The sequence below is a fragment of the Poromitra crassiceps genome, assembly GCF_964638095.1.
Source record: "Poromitra crassiceps genome assembly, chromosome: 1".
NCBI lineage: Eukaryota > Metazoa > Chordata > Actinopteri > Beryciformes > Melamphaidae > Poromitra > Poromitra crassiceps.
Genome location: NC_139623.1, coordinates 75,334,812 through 75,354,871, shown reverse-complemented (window position 1 = coordinate 75,354,871; position 20,060 = coordinate 75,334,812). Strand labels below are relative to the sequence as shown.

Below are 20,060 nucleotides of genomic sequence, written 5' to 3'. Positions count from 1 at the left end.
AACATATTCATGTCAGCAATCCAAGCTAATAAAAATCTAATTGATCGGTTATATTGACACTAATACAATCAACATTTAAATGCTTCCAAGTTGTAGCGACGAGACATCATCCAATTATTTCCTTATGATGTGAGCATAGCATATGGGACAATGCCTGGTCGCTGATGTGGTGCCTCCTCTGGTCGTTAGGGGCGCCTGTTCGGAGGGAGGGGAACACGTTGGAATAGCGTGATCCTCCCACGTGCTATGTCCTACCGGGGAAGCTTCCCCTGTCAGGTGAAAAGAAGCGGCTGGCTACTGCCCATGTCTCGGAGGAAGCATGGAGCCAGTTTCGGCTCTCCCCAGATCGGCAGAGGGTGGAGCAGCAACCAGGATAAATTAAAATTTAATTTAATTAATTTAAAATTAGCACTAATGGGGGATAAAAATTGCATAAAAAATCAGGGGGGGCGGAAAAAAGAAAGAAAAAAAAGAGCCTATGTGCTTGTAAAAAAAGTATGCATGGGATTCCACACAAGGTTGTCCATGGGAGACCAGCCGGGCGAATCACCCGTCGCCCCTAACCTCGTCAAGGTAGACCAGAAACGGGTCCCAAATAGTTAGAAATCTCAGAGGTGAGTTGGTCCTCAGGAACCGGAGTCTCTCTATCCGTATAACAGAGAGCATGTCCGCCAACTGAGAAGAGGGTGGAGAGGGGGACTTCCATTTCTGCAGAATGAGTTTCTTGGCAACGATTGTCCCCTGTGTCAGAGATTGTTGCACAGCTAAGTCCAGAGAGGACTCCGAGCAGCCGAAGATGGCAAGTTCTGCCTCCGGCTGAAGGGTTGTTTTGTAGGCCTTAAGGCTGAATTATGCTCACCCTGCCGTGAAGGGCGCGGGGGTGGAGCGAGGGGCGGGCGCGTCAAATTACGTAAATTTGTTGGGCGTGGTTATGCGCGTGGTCCAGCGGCCTGATATTTTTTCTAACAGCGCGAGCCTCTCTCCAAACATGGCTGCATACAAACCATTGAGCCCTGAACACTGAGCTGTGTTTTCGCCACATTTCTTGACCCATGTGGTAGGCTATAAACTTAGATTTGCAACTGTTCGTTTTTAGTCATTTCACCAAGTAAATGTGTTGTGTTAAGAGCATTATTGAGAGAGATTAAAAGCAGCACAGAGTAGTAGGCTATCAGGGCTGAGTAGTAAAAACGGCTTTCAGTAAAAACAAGTTTGGTGAGTCCTTCATGTGCTGATGTGCAGTCGTTTGAGAGTGAAAGCGCACTCAGTACTGCACAGCGTTTCATTGCGACTTTTCACGGGCTGTTCTCACCATTGTACAATACATGGTGATCCCTTTCTGAGTATAATGGCATCTGCCCCAGCGCGAGGTCTGCACGGTGACTACGGAGACTCGCGGGGCCCCACCCCCACGGAGCTTTGCTCGAGCATAAGAGCACCTTTAGACTTAGAGTACCAGTCAAATATTTTGGCGCAGAATCCAGTCAGTAAAGGGCAGGACCAGAAGGCATGAGACAGAGTGCCCTCCACCCCAATTTACTATTTGATTGGGTTGAGTTGAATGAGGTTTACACTCTGATTATTTGTATGATTATTGCACACCAAGCAAATGAGAGAAGCATCAATCAAACTTTAGTGCAATTTTTTTCTCTGCGACTGCCTCTACAATATACTGCAGGGATCAGCACCCGTGTACCATGGAGGTACAAGAATATCCAGGTTTTCAATGATTAGCACCTTCAACAGGACAGGGCGGGACTGTGCATACTGTTGGGTGGGAATGAAAACGTTAGGGTTGTGCTACAACCCAGGTTTTACGAGTGAGAACGAGAGCTCTCACTCTAGTGCCATTTTTCTCTAAAAATGTCTTTTTATAAAACCACTCATCCCACCTACTGGTGGCATGGTATACATGAGAAATGGTGCGGCCACCCACTTACCATCACCGTGACTACGTCACGTCCGCCCACTTCTCGTGTAGCTTCACTCCATTGGGCGCATGTGAAGCCGTCCCAGTGGGAGCACGTCTACCGCTGAGGCCATAAGCCCCAACATGACTGTGCATTGATGCATTGACACAGTGCGCCCCAAGCTTATAGCTCTAGCTGTCCGTATGGTGCGGCCTGCCTTTCCAGAGAGAGGTGCGCTCTCATGGCCCGAGAATCCAACTCCAGCCCCAGGAAGGTCGCAACCTGCGCCGGGGCGAGGCAGCACTTCTGCCAGTTCACCAAAAACCCCAGGGCCTCCAGGTGATCCGTCACCGCCCTGGTGTGTTCCATAGCAAGGACCTTCGAGTCCGCCACTATGAGTGCGTCGTCGAGGTAGAGGAAAACGCGTATCCCCCTTGCACGGAGTGGGGCCAGCGCTGTTGTCACGCATACGGTGAATGTCCGAGGACTCAAGGACATGCCGAAAAGCAGGACACAAAACTCGTAAGCCTCTTCCCCGAAAGGAGAACCTTAGGTATTTCCTGTGCCTTTGTACTACAGGAACATGGAAGAACGTGTCCTTCAGATCCACAGACGTGAAGTAATCCCCCGGCCTCATCGCATTGAAGAGGCAGGGGAGGGAAAGCATGCGAAAGGGGAATTTCCTCAGCATCTTGTTGAGACGCTGAAGATCCAGTATTGGCCGCATGGAGCTGTCCTTCTTGGGTACGGCAAAGTATCTGTGGTAGAACCCCAAGCGCTCCTCCGCCCTTGGGGACAGAGCGTATCGTCCCCTTGGCGATTAGAGCAGAGACCTCCTCTTGGAGTATGGTCGAGGACCTCTCGTCCGCCGCTGAATCGGGAACACCATCGAAGGCGGGCGGGGGCATGGCAAACTGAAAAGCGTAACCCTTCTGTAGGGTGTGCAGGAGCCATGGGGTTGGAGAACATAGTCGCTTCCAAGCGTGGAGCTTGTTCAACAAAGACGGCCTCTCGTAGCAAGACGGCGGTGCCCACTGCTGCATGGCCCGCTCCGCAGAAACGGGGCACGCCGGGGCAAAATCCCCTATGCAGCTCCGGGCCAAATTCGCATCTCGGGGGCGGACTAAGGCAGGCTGGTCCTCCTGCCATGTGGCTTTCGCCGGCCGGGGGGACTTTAGGGACAAAAGCCTCTTTGGAGCTCGGGGTCGGGCATTGGGCACCGACGATGGCCAGCTCGTTACTTCGCTCGGCTGAAGGCCAGGGAGGAATCCCCCCACGGGCGCGGACACTGGTGGGCTCGTCACCTCGCCAGGTGGTTCCCGCCAGCTGGAGGCATTCTGAAGGCCAAGTATGGGTCCCATGAAAGCTCCTGTCCGAAGCCGGGCACTGGGTTCCCGACGACGGAGGGCTGGTGTCGTCGCCCAGAGTTTTGCACCGGTAGGGGGCGTCCCAATAGCAAGGCAAGGTCCCTAGGAGAGCTCCCGGCCAAAGATGGGCCTAGGGCTCCATCGACGATAGCCTTGTCCTGGAAGCTACAAACCGAGGTCGGGCCGTGACCACAGACCAAGGTGAGCTGATCCCCTTGCCAGGCGTCCTGCACCTGTCGGGGGTTCCCCAGTGATGGGACCTAGGAGAGCTCCTAACCGAAGTCGGGCACTGGGCACTGACGACGGTGGGCTTGTCCTTGAGGCTACAAACCGAAGTCTGGCGTAGGCCACAGACCACGGCGAGCTGACGCCCCCACTGGTCGTCTTGCGCCAGCAGGAGGTGCCCTGAAAGAACCAAATAGGCCTCTGTTGAGCTCCGGGCCGAGGTCAGGCACTTCTGGGCCCCAACAACCGCAGGCTCACTATCCCCCCCTCCCCCGAAGAGGGTGACTAGGTGCGTGCTGGTTTCCCGGCTGCGCCCGCAGTGCCAGATCCACGCTGTTGCGGGCGGGGGCCACGCTGCCGCTGCCGCAGCACAACCGTCTGCGGGGTCCAGGATGGCCCCGCTGTGGCAGGATGGCTTGTAGCCTGTGAGGGGCGGCACGCCCTGGCCGGGGCCCCTCGCCCGTGGGCGTGGCGTGGATCGAGAAGCACTGGGTCCCGGGGGACGACTCCAGGATCGCTCTGGTACAGGCGCCTGATGGTTGTCACCTCACTGCCACCGCGGCAAGAGGGACCTGACCGCCGCGGAATCCTGCCTCTGCCTCTCCAGCTGCTGGGTCATGTTCTCCACGAGGGTCCGAACAAGCCCGAGGGGGAGATCCTGGCTCCTAGCAGCTTTTTCTTGTCGAGCATCGCCAGCTGGGTCAAATTGAGCCAGAGATGGTGTTGTGTAATGACGGAAAAGGCCATTTCCTTCCCGGAGTTCTGGGCCACACAATCTACCATGCGGAGAGCATAGTCCATGGCCATCCGGAGCTCTGTGTACATCTCCGGTGAGGGATTATCCTGCAGCTCCTGCAGGAGGGCTACCTGGTGTCCCTGGAGAATGGCCATGTTGTTGGCCATAGTGGCCATTTGGCCCGCCGCCAGCTAAGACTTCTCGGCCAGTTTAGCCATCATCTGGCATGCCCTGGAGGGGAGGGTGGGCTTGCTGGAGGTGGGGGACAGGTGGGCTGCCACCACCTCCTCTAGAGGGGGCATTTTCGTGTAGCCCAGCCGGGCCTCGCTGTCTAGGGCTGACCTATGCCAACGCCTTGGCTTTCTGGGGCCTATCCCACACCGTCTGCACCGCGACACGCACGTCCTCGCAGAGGGGCATGTCACGCATTGGGCGGGGGGCTTGGTAGTTCTGAAAGAAGCGCCTCTGCAGCACTGAGGCCGGGGCTGGGGGTGGCTCAGTCCATAAGATGCCCAGCTTCGCTGTGGCTCTGGCTATCACTCCCCTAAACTGCTTCTGATAAGGCTTGTTCGCGGCAGGGCGGACGTCCTCGTACATCGTCTCGGCAATGGTGCTACCTTGCCAAGCCTCCTCCCTCTCGCCCAGGTCCCCTCGGATCGAAATCTCTAGGGGCTCGTACTGGAAACTATCCTGCTCTAATTCGGGCGGCATGGGCTCGTCTCCCCACTGCAGTGGGGGTAGCTCGTCCAGCTCGCCCTGAGGGGCTTGGTCCTCTACCCCCTTGGGGTTTCGGTCAGACTCCACGGAGACACTCCTCAGAGGCGGCCCGCTAGGAGGCAATTCATCCTCGAGGAAGAGGGAGGCCCTCAGGGAAGACACGGCTATCGATAGGGAGCTTTAGCAAACCTAGAAGGATGCTAAAAGCAACCTCCAAAAGTACCCTAAATTAATAGGGAAGCAGCGGAACCAAGCCTAGCCGGCTAGCTAATGGCTAGCACAAGAGAAAGCCTTCTAGCTAATCTGGAAGAAAGCTAAAAGCGAACCCTGCAAGGCTAGCTAACGCGCAAGAGCAATGGTAGCGTTACGCGCCTATAATGCCTTACCGGAGCGGGAAGGCAAGAAGCAGCTAAGCACAGCCTGTGCCCAGCTAAGAAACAACTAGCTAATGCTAGCATAAGAGAACCTGAGAGACGAACACACGCCTGTGAATAGCGAGCCTCTACCCTGAGTCTAATCACGGGGAAGCGACGCGTAACTGTGCAAGCTAACTAGCTAGTGGCTAGTTTATAGCTATTTATCTCATAATTATTTTTTTCATCTCAGACGTTAACTCATTGAGTGCCAGCCACTTCTGGAAAACGGATGCTCCCAGTGCCAGCCCTTTCAGAGCATTTTCAGTGATTTCTCGAGGCCCACAGAATATTGTGTGATATTACTATGTAAACACCGAACACGCCCAAAGAACGATGAGACTCTCTTGTATCATCAGCAAAAAAAAGTTTATTAATATAATTTTCCGTTCTTTAGTTATCAGCAGTATTAGATAGGTTGGTTTCACCAAAAACAGACGTTTCAAACTAGAAGCTGAGATAATGAGCCTTTTGTGAAATGAAGCATTTCAAGCACATCACTGACTCTGAAGCTAATATTTTCTGATGTAGTGACACCTCAAAAATAATTTCCTTCAATAAAACAGCGAAAACAAAGGAATTTTGATGGCAAAATAATATTTTTTAGCTGCAACCAGCAGCGCTGGCCCCTGCGTGCGCAGACCCTACACCTTCTTGCTGGTCTTGATTTACTGCTGGTGGGCATCAGGTATTCTAGCTTGTGTTTGCCAATCTGTCCATCGAGCCTGCTGTCTGGGTCGGTGTTGTATGGTGCCCTGCGTGCCCCACCCCCCTCAACTGCAAACTCCTCCGTGGGAGTGTCTCTGGTGGCTCTCTGCTGCACGTTTGCTCTGCACGTTTCAAAGTGCGCTGCACCCAGCTTTTTCACAGCGCTCCGCCGTTCCGCCGCTCCCAGCGCTTCCAGCTGAGAATAATTTGACTTTTCGGAGGGACGCTGGTGTCGGGTGCTCCTTTTCTGGCAACTAATCGTGTGGAGGAACTGTCGCAGCGGAGACGGGGGGGGCTCAGTTGTGGGAGCAGATTGGCTGCTGTTCACAGCTAACGTTACAGCATGCATCGGTTTCCGTTTCCCCATGCTTCTTCTACTCTTTTTTCCTCACCTTTCTCTAATCTGGAGAGCACTGTCGCCACCTAATGGGTCCGTAAAATAGCTTATACACCTTCAACATCCCCCATATTTTTACAGGAGATGCATCAGGCTTTGATCCACGTCCCACCGTCAAAAAACGCAATTGATGACTTTAGTCGTCATTGGCACTCTACGTTACTATTTGAATTGACGACTTTAGTCGTCATTGGCACTCAATGAGTTAATGTCGCCTCAGCCGAGGAGAACAGCAAGCAAGCTAGCATAAGAACAACAAGCAAGCTAGCGTAAGAAGCTAATTGCACGGCGACAAATAGCAACACACAAGACGGTTATAGCTAACAAGAAAGGCGAAAACACTCTTAGCTTTGACGAAGCTGGAACCACCGCCCGAGGCAAAGAGAACAGGTTCGGAATCCCGTGGCCTGTCTGAGTCTCGTCCGCCGAACGCTGTTAGTTTGGGGGGCTGTTGAGACGGAGTTAGCCTCGGCTAAGAATGCAACTGTGTTAGCAATATGTATCGGAGAAATCAGAGATACGTCCACGCAGCTCGCTGGATGATCAGGAAGGGTGAAGCTACACAAGAAGTGGGTGGACGTGACATACATTTCTCATGTATACCATGTCACCAGTAGGTGGGATGGGTGGTTTTATAAAAAGACATTTTTGGAGAAAAATTAGTTCATCCAGTGGCGCTACATGGCAGCCATATGGCACTAGAGCGAGAGCTCGAGTTAGAAACGAAGTGAAACCTGCATACTTTCGCCCCATCATGACACATGTCTATGCCTGAAACTACCATCCACAAAAAGATCTGGCCACATGCAATATGAAGAATGTGCAGACATGCAGAAAACCAAACAGGGGTAAATCCTTGTTTACTGCATTGTATGTCTGGTAAATGTATGTTTATGTACATTTTTGTGTTACCTCACATGGGGATATCTTACTTGTTGATTATTACCTTTAAAAAAAACAATCCTGCTGGCCAACCGCAGCAGACGAGGACAGACTGATAGGAGCGGCTTCAAAAAGTGGTGGAAGGAAATGAAAGATCTTTATCTTACTGTCACAATCACACCTTGCTCCTCAGTCAAGTCACACCTCAGACCTGACACCATCAACCTCCAAACACACACCCGTCCCACACACTGTCACCCTATCTGAGCCATTTCAGTCATGTCTGCACTACGCTCCCTCGCAGGTCAGGCTAAAACAATCCACAATCACAGTCAAATTTAACTCGCTTATCTGTAGCCTTCAGATTGTATGTCAGTGGATCAGCTCTGCCAGTTCTTGTTGCAAGCCAGCAACTTTGTCAGAACTTAACCCCACCCTCCATGTAGATGTGTTTTTAAGTGTGGAAATATGATGTGATCATTCATTCATACAAGATCACACAAGATGGAGTGTAGCCAATAAACACTGCCCCTTTCAGCCAATACTAATCAACCAAACCCCCTTTGATCCAATACTAATCAACCAAATCCCCTTTGATCCAATACTAATCAACCAAATCGTCTGCCTTTTCAGCTCGTCCTCTCCCGTTGTTTTCTCCCTGTCACTGCTGCTACTAGTTCCAAAGACAGATGTGTGTAATGTCCTCTGTACTGTACTTTACACTTCTTCAAATACAGCCAAATAACCTGATACAGGTGGCACATTGTAATGCATGGGAACTCGCTGCTGTCTCTTGCTGTCTTACTGACTGAAGATTTACATGACATTTCCTCTATTGAAATGCCCATATAAACTTCTAACTGGGTTATTCCTACTCTGATTATGACCATACTCCAGTTAGACAATCGGATAATAGTGTTTACATGGTAATTTGCATTTACATGGTAAAAAACACTAGAGCCCTCAGGTCAGCCGATCAGAGGCTGCCGACAGTCCGGAGGTTCAACCTCAAGCTTAGGGGGGGCCGTGCCTTTGCTGCTGCAGCCCCTGTCCTGTGGAACAGCATCCCCACCTCTATCAGGCTCGCCCCCTCGATAGAGGCCTTCAAATCTAACCTGAAAACCCACTTCTACCTGCTAGCATTTCCCCATTCTAGCTGATTCATGCCTTGGTTTCCCTATGTGTCCCGATGATTTCTGACCAGATGTTGCCTGATGTTTTTTGTGTATCTATCTACCCTATGTACAGCACTTTGGTTGACATGTGTCATGTTTAAATGTGCTCTATAAATAAATCTGATTGATTGATTGATTGAATTTCAATAATATCGTCATATTCGCGATATGGTTGAATTATCAGCAAGCACAATCTATCTCTGAATCTAGACCAGACAATTTCTTTTTTTTCCCTCTTTTTTTTTTCTTAGAACGCCATGGTTCCGTTCAGTTCAGTTCATTTTTATTTTCGGTGACTGGACATGTAACAAGCAGAACAATCAAGGAAAATACAATCACTTTGGTTGGTAAAGTGCAAGTTTGTAAGACACCAAGTCCTTCTAAACAATTCAGATCTCCTACTGCAGACATAGGGCCCTATCTTCGCAACGGCGGTAATTTTGCGTTACCGCCCGTTTCGCGCTGGAATAGTGCCGCGCAAAGCCCTAATTAGTAGGGTCATCTGTGGCACTTCCGTGACCGTGGAGAGCGAAGGTCCGTTTCTCAATGGATTTGTCATCTAGGAGGGTTAATAAACAAATTTAGCCGGGGTGTATTTTTAAAAAAGGCGGGGAAAATATTTGAGAGACCAAAATCCAAAATGGCTGCTGTGGAAATGAACTTTTTAATGCTTTGACCTACAATGATGCACAATACATGGTTTCAGAGCTTATTCTGGTCAAGGAATACATATTTGGTGTTTATATAATGATTTGACCTATTTTTGACCTTCAAATCCAAGATGGTTGCCAATTTTGAGGCAGTTTTTTCAAAATCGTCATAGAGCCTTCATATTAGGCTTGAATGACAGGTCTTCTCATGATGAGTTGAATAATATACAGTATAAATTCACAGAAGTAATCTCTGAGGTCAATAAAGTCAATGTTTGTGTGTAAACAACAGTTGCTGATTTGCGGTTTCCCATTAAATAGGGTATGGCTACTGAGAATATGGTGTCCAGTTCATCCCATCACATTTTCATAATGAACCAAAAACAATTTTGCACTATAGCCTAACATAAAATAGTATTCTGTATGCAAAGCTAGCAAGGTTAGTTGCTTGAGCTGAATTTAAAGGTCAACTCAAAACAAACAATGAAATTAACTTTGAAATTAAAACTGAATCCTAGGCTACTAAATTTCATCAGCACACAGTAAAGGAAACTTGTCTTTGAACTCAGCTGACTGTCTAGTCCTAATCCCTGTTGTGCAATGTCCCTTTTCAGTGAAGTTTTAGTTTTTGTTAAGAGTATGGACTTTTAATCTTGACCTTGTTGGTAGGCAACGGCCCTTTTTCAGTCAAGCATTTTCAGATTAGCTCAGTCAGTCTGTGAAGCAGTCAGTGTCAGCACTTGCGCGAGCTCGCTTTTTCTCTAACTAATGTTAACATTACCCACTTTAAGACACTTTGTTTGAGGATATCAACGTTATTCACTAGTCTAAAGATAGTTATACCATCAAGAACATATAAAACAAAAGCAAAAACAATTTTTATTTGCAGAAGTCATCATTGATATTTGGTGTTAGCTAACGTTAGGTAACGTTATTATTTTTAGCTAAAGTTAATGTTATCTGTCTCCACACTTCTGTCAACTGACATATGCATTTGCTTTTGAAAATAAACAGCCTGGCTTGCTTAAGCATAACTGAAGATTAAATAGAAATATAACATGACGAATGCATGTACCGATTGGTTGCCCCATCTTCCCAGGAGGTGGTGGTGTAAACATCATCAAATTTATCAAGTCCTGACCAGTCTTGGGCTTTTAATTGTAAGCTGTCCCATTTGCCTTGATTTATTGTATCGGTGGGCTTGCAAGGCTTGTCACATTTTAGGACACATTCATAGGACATTGTGTGCTTTGTCTTTCATTGGGAGGGAAAGCAACTCGCTATTATATTACTGTTATATTATATTGCTGTTATACGCTGTTTATTTTCAAAAGCAAATGCATATGTCAGTTGACAGAATTGTGGAGACAGATAACATTAACTTTAGCTAAAAATAATAACGTTACCTAACGTTAGCTAACACCAAATATCAATGATGACTTCTACAAATAAAAATTGTTTTTGCTTTTGTTTTATATGTTCTTGATGGTAGAACTATCTTTAGACTAGTGAATAACGTTGATAACCTCAAACAAAGTTTTCTTTTTCTTTTCTTTTTTTATATATCCACCCCCCCCCCCCCCCCCCGATTTTTTATCCCATTTTTATCCCCCATTAGTGCTAACGTAATTTCTTTATCCTGGTTGCTACTCCACCCTCTGCCGATCTGGGGAGAGCCGAAACTGGCTCCATGCTTCCTCCGAGACATGGGCAGTTAGCCAGCTGCTTCTTTTCACCTGACAGGGGAAGCTTCACCGGTAGGACATAGCACGTGGGAGGTTCACACTATTCCAACCAGTTCCCCTCCCTCTGAACAGGCGCCCTTAACGACCAGAGGAGGAACCACATTAGCAACCAGGATATTGCAAGTTTTTGGTGAAGGGGGTTCCTATATGAAGGAAACCCCCGGGAGGCACGGGGAGAACATGCAAACTCCACACAGAAAGGCCCTTTTGACGACCCCACCCGGGCGATGGGTACTCGAGGACATGCGGACGGGCACGCATTCCTTCAGCGTTCACATCGTCCCAGGTGGGAATCGAACCCACGACCTTCGAGCTGTGAGGCGATAGTGCTTACCACTACACCACCGTACCTCCTTTTATATCCTCAAACAAAGTGTCTTAAATTGTGTAATGTTAACATTAGTTAGAGAAAAAGCGAGCTCGCGCAAGTGCTGACACTGACTGCTTCACAGACTGACTGAGCTAATCTGAAAATGCTTGACTGAAAAAGGGCCGTTGCCTACCAACAAGGTCAAGATTAAAAGTCCATACTCTTAACAAAAACTAAAACTTCACTGAAAAGGGACATTGCACAACAGGGATTAGGACTAGACAGTCGGCTGAGTTCAAAGACAAGTTTCCTTTACTGTGTGCTGATGAAATTTAGTAGCCTAGGATTCAGTTTTAATTTCAAAGTTAATTTCATTGTTTGTTTTGAGTTGACCTTTAAATTCAGCTCAAGCAACTAACCTTGCTAGCTTTGCATACAGAATATTATTTTATGTTAGGCTATAGTGCAAAATTGTTTTTGGTTCATTATTAAAATGTGATGGGATGAACTGGACACCATATTCTCAGTAGCCTACCCTATTTAATGGGAAACCGCAAATCAGCAACTGTTGTTTACACACAAACATTGACTTTATTGACCTCAGAGATTACTTCTGCATACTTATACTGTATATTATTCAACTCATCATGAGAAGACCTGTCATTCAAGCCTAATATGAAGGCTCTATGACGATTTTGAAAAAACTGCCTTTTAGAGCTCAAAATTGGCAGCCATCTTGGATTTGAAGGTAACAAATAAGTCAAATCATTATATAAACACCAAATATGTATTCCTTGACCAGAATAAGCTCTGAAACCATGTATTGTGCATCATTGTAGGTCAAACCATTAAAAAGTTCATTTCCACGGCAGACATTTTGGATTTTGGTCTCTCAAATATTTTCCCCGCCTTTTTTAAAAATACACCCCGGCTAAATTTGTTTATTAACCCTCCTAGATGACAAATCCATTGAGAAACGGACCTTCGCTCTCCACGGTCACGGAAGTGCCACAGATGACCCTACTAAATTGTGGGCGTGTCGGCCCGCTGCCCTTCCGTTTATATTCAATTAACATTGATCAATTACACCACTTCCTGACATAAAAAGGTCTTCCGATAATTTGATACAATGAAACCAATTACAATTCACACCATACAATCCCAGAATGTATCTGCATTATCCAGTGTAGCGGAGAAATGACAATGAATCTTTTTCAGTATTAACCAACATCACCTTTCCATCTAGTGAACATATCATTTCCATGATATCTTTGGCCTTCTCATTTTATGACGTGATACTCTTTTTGCCTTCAGTGATTTCTCCTTGCACAGCTTCTCTTGACTTTGTTGTTTACCTCAAGTCTAGCCTTGTACCAACTGTTCATGTGTCATCCCACCGTCTCTTCAGATCCTGAAAGAATTGAAAGACGAGCAATGGGACATGGGTAACATCGTCTACACCCTGACCAACCGGAGACAAGGAGAGGGTGTCATCTGCTATGCGGAGAGCCACGACCAGGTCGGTGCTTTACTGTCTCACTATAGTAGAGTCAATAGTAGAGCTGGCATACATGGGGCACTGTGTTCTGGTAATACCCAATCTGGGCACCCAGAGTCGATGATGAAAGACTCTTGACAGCCGATATTTCTGGTGTTAAGCGGATATGTCCGTGCCGAGACTTCCTCTTCTGTGCGCTGCGGTCATTGTGCTGTCTTTGTGCTGCGCTCATTGTTTCCAGTCCGATTGATCGGAGTTGGAGCTCATCGATTGTAGGTGTTTTAGGTAGAGCTGGGTATTGGTTCAAATTTCAAGAATCAATTCGATTCCGATTCACAAGGTTGCAAATTGATTAATTTCGATTCGATTCGATCAATTTCAATATTGATTTGGTTAGTGATACCAAAACGTGTTTTTTGAGCTCTACCCTGAATTACATGACTGTCCAGTTATGTAACACAGGGGTTCCCAATCAGCCAAGTAGATACATGGGGAAAAAAAGTTGCAGACCTGTTGTCAATTTTAATGGTTTTAGTTACACATATACAGTATTTACTCACCAGGTGGTGACAAAGGGTACATAACAGCCTTTTCATCTGTCAATAAAGACACTTACACAATTATGCACAGTGATTTGATTTCAGCCTATATAATTTCTAAAAGTAGATATTAATGATGATTAATGATCGAGGATTAAAATAAAAATCGATTAAAAATCTGAGAATCGATTTTTTGAACCCAGCCCTAGTTTTAGGTCCAGATGGCAATTCGGCTGATAATAATAATCTATAGCTGCATAATCAGACGTCGTCAGTCTGTAAACAATGACAGAAGAGGAAGTCTTGGAGCGGACATATCCGCTCAACACCGGAAACCCCGAAATATGGGCTGTCTGTCCCAGAGTCTTACAGGCAATGTACACCAGATACATTACGGCTGCGTTGCGGATCCGGCAAAACTGACGGATCGACTCTTGCCCATGTTAATTGATGGCCGATACATGCGGTATGGAAAAATTACGCACCTGTTCTATTTTTGTCAGATCCCGCATACATCTGACAGATGACATGAGTGTGGGTCTGTTTGCAGCCGTACCGGAGCCGTACCGCATCTGTTCCGAGGCGGTGTACATTAGCGTCTCTGGGTTCACAGAGTTGGGTAATACCCAACCAGATAAAGGGCCAACGGTGTTTCGACAGATTAAGATTATGTTCAATAACGCAGTCATTTTTGTCAGACGCCTTTATTGCAGTAACTATTAGAAGTCCATAAACAACATTATTTATTTCCCAAGCTCCGCTGCTTGTGGATGCAATTAGCTTTGAAGTAAATAATAACTCAAATGACAAATTCCCTAATGACAAATCGGTGACAGTTTAGTTGTAATGAATTGGATTCCAAGGAGATTATAAACCCTTTAGAAGCATAGATCAACTTTTCTTACAAAATCATCAGGAAAAACATCGGAAAATGTATGAATATAATATATAATTGATCCATAAAGAATTCCACTCCCTAATGTTTTTCTTCGTGATAGTCCTGGAACGTTTGAATCCTTCGTTCCTCAAAAGTAACAAAGCGTTTCGACTCGACAGAAGAAGCTGGCAAATATTCATCATTAAATGGCGGAAACTGCCATTATGTCATGGGAGAGTGTTGTAGGAAGCCCGTCATGTGTGTGTGTGTGTGTGTGTGTGTGTGTGTGTGTGTGCAGGCCCTGGTGGGAGACAAGTCGCTGGCCTTCTGTCATGCGTGTGTGTGTGTGTGTGTGTGCAGGCCCTGGTGGGAGACAAGTCGCTGGCCTTCTGGCTGATGGACAAAGAGATGTACACCAACATGAGCTGTCTGATCCCACTGACTCCTGTCATTGACCGCGGACTCCAACTCCACAAGATGATCCGACTCATCACGCACGCTCTGGGAGGGGAGGGCTACCTCAACTTCATGGGTGAGCCACTCTGCGTGTGTGTGTGTGTGTGTGTGTGTGTGTGTGTGTGTGTGCGTGTGTGTGTGTGTGTGTGTGCGTGTGTGTGTGTGTGTGTGTGTGTGCGCGTGTGCGTGTGTGTGCGCGCGTGTCTGAGGCCCGGTGGCATTTATTTATTAGTGCCTTTCTTTGTGTGACTACCTCCGCCCTTTATCACTTAATAACAGACAGACTTAGCAGGCCTGGTTGGTAGGGGTGGGGGCGGGGGCAAAAATCGATAGTATCGCGATATTTTGCCTGACGATATTGTATCGATATTTGGATGCCAAGTATTGATATTGCAAAAAAAAATATATATATATATATATATATATATATATATATATATATATATATATATATATATATATATATATATATATATATTTTTTTTTGCATGCCATGCCATGCCATGCCAGGCCACCGGGCATCTGCCCGAAGCACCTGATGGTGCAGTCCGCGCCTGCAGTGGCGTATTGAGTCCAGAGAAGCTTAATAATGTACCCTACGTGTGGGGCAAAAACAAAACAAAACAAAAAAACACTGCATGTTTTACTTCTGGTGAGGTCAAGGAAAAGGTAGGAAAACGAGTTAGGAGTGACAATATATTGAAATATCGCAATATTCAATATATCGCAATATTCAATATATCGGCGATATCGCAATATTATTGTATCGTGACTCAAGTATCGATTTAGTATCGTATCGTGGGCATCTGGTGATTCCCACCCCTACTGGTTGGGTGTTTCTGCTTAGTGTTTGTGTGTCTGATCTGTCCGGCTCCCGGGAATGAAAAGGCTTTTTACAGAATGTCCTCTGTGCTGAGGTCCCTCCGTAAAACACACGAGGCACCAGAAAAACCTCTCTCTTTCTGTCTCTCTACTTGTTTCTCCTCTGTCTTCTCTCTCTCTCTCTCTCCCTCTCTCCCTCCCCCCCCCTCTCTTCTTGGTCTCTGTAAATATCTGTTCACTTCCTGACCTTGATAGTGAACTCTCCGGCACTGACAGAGAATTTGAAAAAGAAAAGAGAGAGAGAGAGAGAGAGAGAGAGAGAGAGAGAGAGATGAATACTGAGCTGCACCATCAACTGTATATAAATATGGACACCATGTCCACTTCCAGAAAGTGAAACCAAAACATCTCGATTGCCCTCTGGTGGCTGCTGCAGTATAATACAGGTAGGTCATAAATCCAACCCCCTCCATGTTAGTTGACATGAGTCAGACTAAACAATTGCGAGTACACGTCAAATACATTTTTCCCAAATATGGTTTCTGTCATTTTAGGTATTTCTTATCACGCTGATCTATGCACATTTTTCTGATAAGTTCGTTTTTAAATTGTTATTTGACGATATAAAAAACTCTGATTGATAGCTGTGACAAACACCCTCAAACCTCCATCAGACGGTGGCATGGTTGAGGGGGGCTCAGCCCGACTCTACTGCGCAGACTCCGGTCCCAAATCACGTCAAACAATCAAGATGGCAGCTCGCTGAAAAGAGATATTTTGGGTTCATTTTTGCATAGCGGTAGGAAGTGGAGACACGTCGTCCATGTATATTATATGTCAATGAGATGCACGCTAGGCTTAACCAGGCCAGTGGAGAACCCATGCCACTGTTCAAAAATCCTCCTGATACATTCTCTATAGTAATCCACCATGCACTTATATTACACAAAGGACACCATTTAGGGCATGGGCGGCTGTGGCTCAGGAAGCGTCGTCCACTAACCAGAAGGTCGGTGGTTCGATCCCCGGCTCCTCCAGTCCGCATGTCAAAGTGTCCTTGGGCAAGAGACTGAACCCCAAATTGCTCCCGATGGCTGTGCCAGCACCCTGCGTGGCAGCTGGCCGCCTTCGGTGTGTGAATGCGTGAATGTAGGCACATTGTAAAGCGCTTTGGATAAAAGTGCTATATAAATGCAGTCCATTTACCATTTAAAAATGGCATGAAAGACATTTTCCTTGTATGGAGAAACTGCTGTGATCAGAATTACTGCTCCACTTAACAATGTCACTACCCACTGTTTGTGATAGATAAAACGTGCTTCTTTCTAGCGAATGACTTGTCAACCATGTTTCACTGAAGATGGTACATGAGCAATTATCAACATGACACCCACTTGAACCAGTACGACGGCGCTTTTGTCTTCATCTAACAGCACTGTGCCAATGTGTTGTCTCGGCAGTGTGCCAACGCCGCGCCAATGTCAAATGAAAACACATCTCAAATTGCAGCTGTTAAACCACATATAAATGTGTAAATAATTTGGAGCATATACGCATAGCGTTCATTTGAATAGGATGTGCAGTGTGCAAACTGACGTATCTCTCCTGTAAGGATCTCTCCGGCCTTAGTGTTTAGCCCAGATGCAGCAAGTTACAATGATTGGTGATGTTGTCATAGATGGAATAATATCGCCTTTTGAGCACAGCCAAAAACTCCCTGTGGTTCTGACCTGGAGAACAGAGGTGTGTCACATTATGTGTTTCACATTATGTCTTCATGCTGTAAGAAAAAACAGTTATTCCAAGAACGTTGACAGTTTTTATGTCAATTTTCATCAATTCACTTGCCACCATTTGTACATTTTCAATATTGTCTCCTCTCTCTGCAACTGAAAGATGTAAAGAAAATAGGAACGCTGTAATCGCATGATGCTAAAGGATAAAATTAATCTAGAGTATTTCTTTATTTGCTGTTCTCCATTTTCTTTTTTATACGTGTGATTGGGGGGAAAAATCACGCTAGCACAAAGTTGCCCAGCAAACTCCAAAGAGCTGTAATGGCTATGCCAGGCCTGCAGGACGGGTCGGGAGAAATCCACCTTTACAAAGTAACAAGACCACGCTGTGGAAGGCGGGCCCAATTAAGTGGCAGGGTGCTTTCCCTGATCTGCTGCAGAACGTACGAAGGGTGTCAAGGAAGTTTCAGGAGAGAGAAAAAGATTTACTATTTTTATAGAGAGTTTATACTCCTCTTTCTTTAATTGAAGGGGATAAGGGGATTATTTTGTATAGTCGTTAGCGGCTTAATTAATTTGTTTATACTTGCTTAGTCTTTTGTAGTTTATCTGCTTTCTTTCTCTGTTCCATCTCTCTCTCTCTCTCTCTCTCACACACACACACACACACACACACACACACACACACACACACACACACACACACAGCTGCCTATGAATCCCTGGAGACCAATTTGCTCCTGCAGCTGGCACACTGTAGGTGGTACAGGCCATGGGGCATTTACCCATTTACCAAAGTAATGAGGATGGCTACTATTCATGGGTCTCTTACTCATCCTCCTTAAAAAAATGGAATGCCCCTCCATCTTCTCTCTCTCACACACACACACACACACACACACACACACACACACACACACACACACACACACACACACACACACACACACACACACACACACACACACACACACACACACAAACACACACACACACAAACACACACACACACACACACACACACACACCTACACACACACACACACACACACACACACACCTACACACACACACACACACACACACACACACACACACACACACACACACACACACACACACAGAGGGAAGGAAGGAAGGAAAGTTTTTTTTTGTTGACTTAGGCTCAACTTCAGCTGAAGTGTGTCCTATAGCACCTGTCAAGCTGGATTGTACTGCAGTTGTACTGCACAGCATTCTAACTAGACTTTATTCAGTGTCATGAAATGTCGTGATAATGCAGTCTGTATTCAAAATTGTTCCCCCACCCATCACACCTTGCTGCCTTGAATGTTAAAAGTTCACTGGCCTCACAGCCCGTTCACACCATACGCAGAAGCAACGCTCAACCTAAGCTCAACCTACGCTGAACTCACAAGTTTCATTTTGGCGTCCTTGTGAACAGGCAAAGCCATTCATTCACACCAGCTGGGCGCATGCCTTGCTCAAGGCACGCTCAAGGTATACGCTCAAGCGATCATTCAGGATTCAGTCCTATTTTCCAAGCGTGGCGCGCGAAGCGTGAAGCTGCCAGGCATGAAGTCAATGGGAGTTGTGGGCGGGTTCAAGGCGCGCTGAGGAGAAGAGAAGGCTTCTTGTGTGACCTGTTAAGCGTCAGCTCAGCTTGAGCCTGCCTCAACCTTTAGTTCTGCTTATGTTAAGCACCAGGTTTGAACAAAGGCTTAAATATGGACATCTGCTAACCTGAAATGTGAAGCACAGTTGATTATCTTAATTTTGTCTGTCAGTCTGTCTGTATTATTATTATTATTATTATTATTATTATTATTATTATTATTATTATTATTATTATTACTATTTTCAAGAACAAGGGAGACGCACAGAGTTGCAGCAACTACAGGGGCATAAAGCTGATGAGTCACACTATGAAGCTTTGGGAAAGAGTAGTGGAGGATAGATTAAGAGGAGAGGTGAAGATTAGTGAGGAGCAGTATGGGTTCATGCCAGGAAGAAGCACAACAGACGCATTGTTCGCCCTGAGAATGCTGATGGAAAAGTATAGAGAAGGCCAGAAGGAGTTACATTGCGTCTTTGTAGACCTAGAGAAGGCATACGACAGGGTACCAAGAGAGGAGGTGTGGTACTGTATGAGGAAGTCAGGAGTGGCTGAAAAGTATGTGAGAGTAGTACAGGACATGTATGAGGGCAGTGCGACGGTGGTGAGGTGTGCAGTGGGAGTGACTGAGGGGTTCAAGGTTGGGGTGGGATTGCACCAAGGGTCGGCCCTCAGCCCATTCTTGTTCGCAATGGTGATGGACAGGCTCACAGATGAGGTCAGGCAGGAGTCCCCATGGACTATGATGTTTGCAGACGACATAGCAATCAGTAGTGAGAGCAGGGAGCAGGTGGAAGAAAATCTAGAGAAGACTGAGATGGTATGGACATGTGCGGAGGAGGGAGGTGAGGTACATCGGGAGGAGGATGCTGGAGATGGAGCTGCCAGGAAAGAGGAGGAGGGGAAGGCCCAAGAGGAGGTTCATGGACGCAGTGAAAGAGGACATGCAGGCAGCGGGCGTGACGGAGGACGATGCAGAGGACAGAAACCGATGGAAACAGATGATCCGCTGTGGCGACCCCTGACGGGAACAGCCGAAAGAAGAAGAAGAAAGATTATTATTATTATTATTATTATTATTATTATCTCATTGAGTGCCAATGACGACTATCGTCGTCAATTCAAATAGTAACGTAGAGTGCCAATGACGACTAAAGTCGTCAATTGCGTTTTTTGACGGTGGGACGTAGATCAAAGCCTGATGCATCTCCTGTGAAAGTATGGGGGATTTCGAATGTGTAGAAGCTATTTTACGGACCCATTAGGTGGCGACAGTGCTCTC

The 20,060-nt window shown here is 46.6% G+C and overlaps 1 protein-coding gene across 1 annotated transcript in view; it reads left to right on the top strand.

Moving 5' to 3' along the window:
• The window catches only part of gbe1a (glucan (1,4-alpha-), branching enzyme 1a), a 308,612-nt gene that overhangs the window by 214,472 nt on the left and 74,080 nt on the right, over positions 1–20,060 (top strand). Inside the window, exons 11-12 of the mRNA XM_083635195.1 lie at positions 12,644–12,754; positions 14,510–14,681. Coding sequence (XP_083491321.1) covers positions 12,644–12,754; positions 14,510–14,681 — 283 coding nt within the window. The remainder of the gene's footprint in view (positions 1–12,643; positions 12,755–14,509; positions 14,682–20,060) is intronic.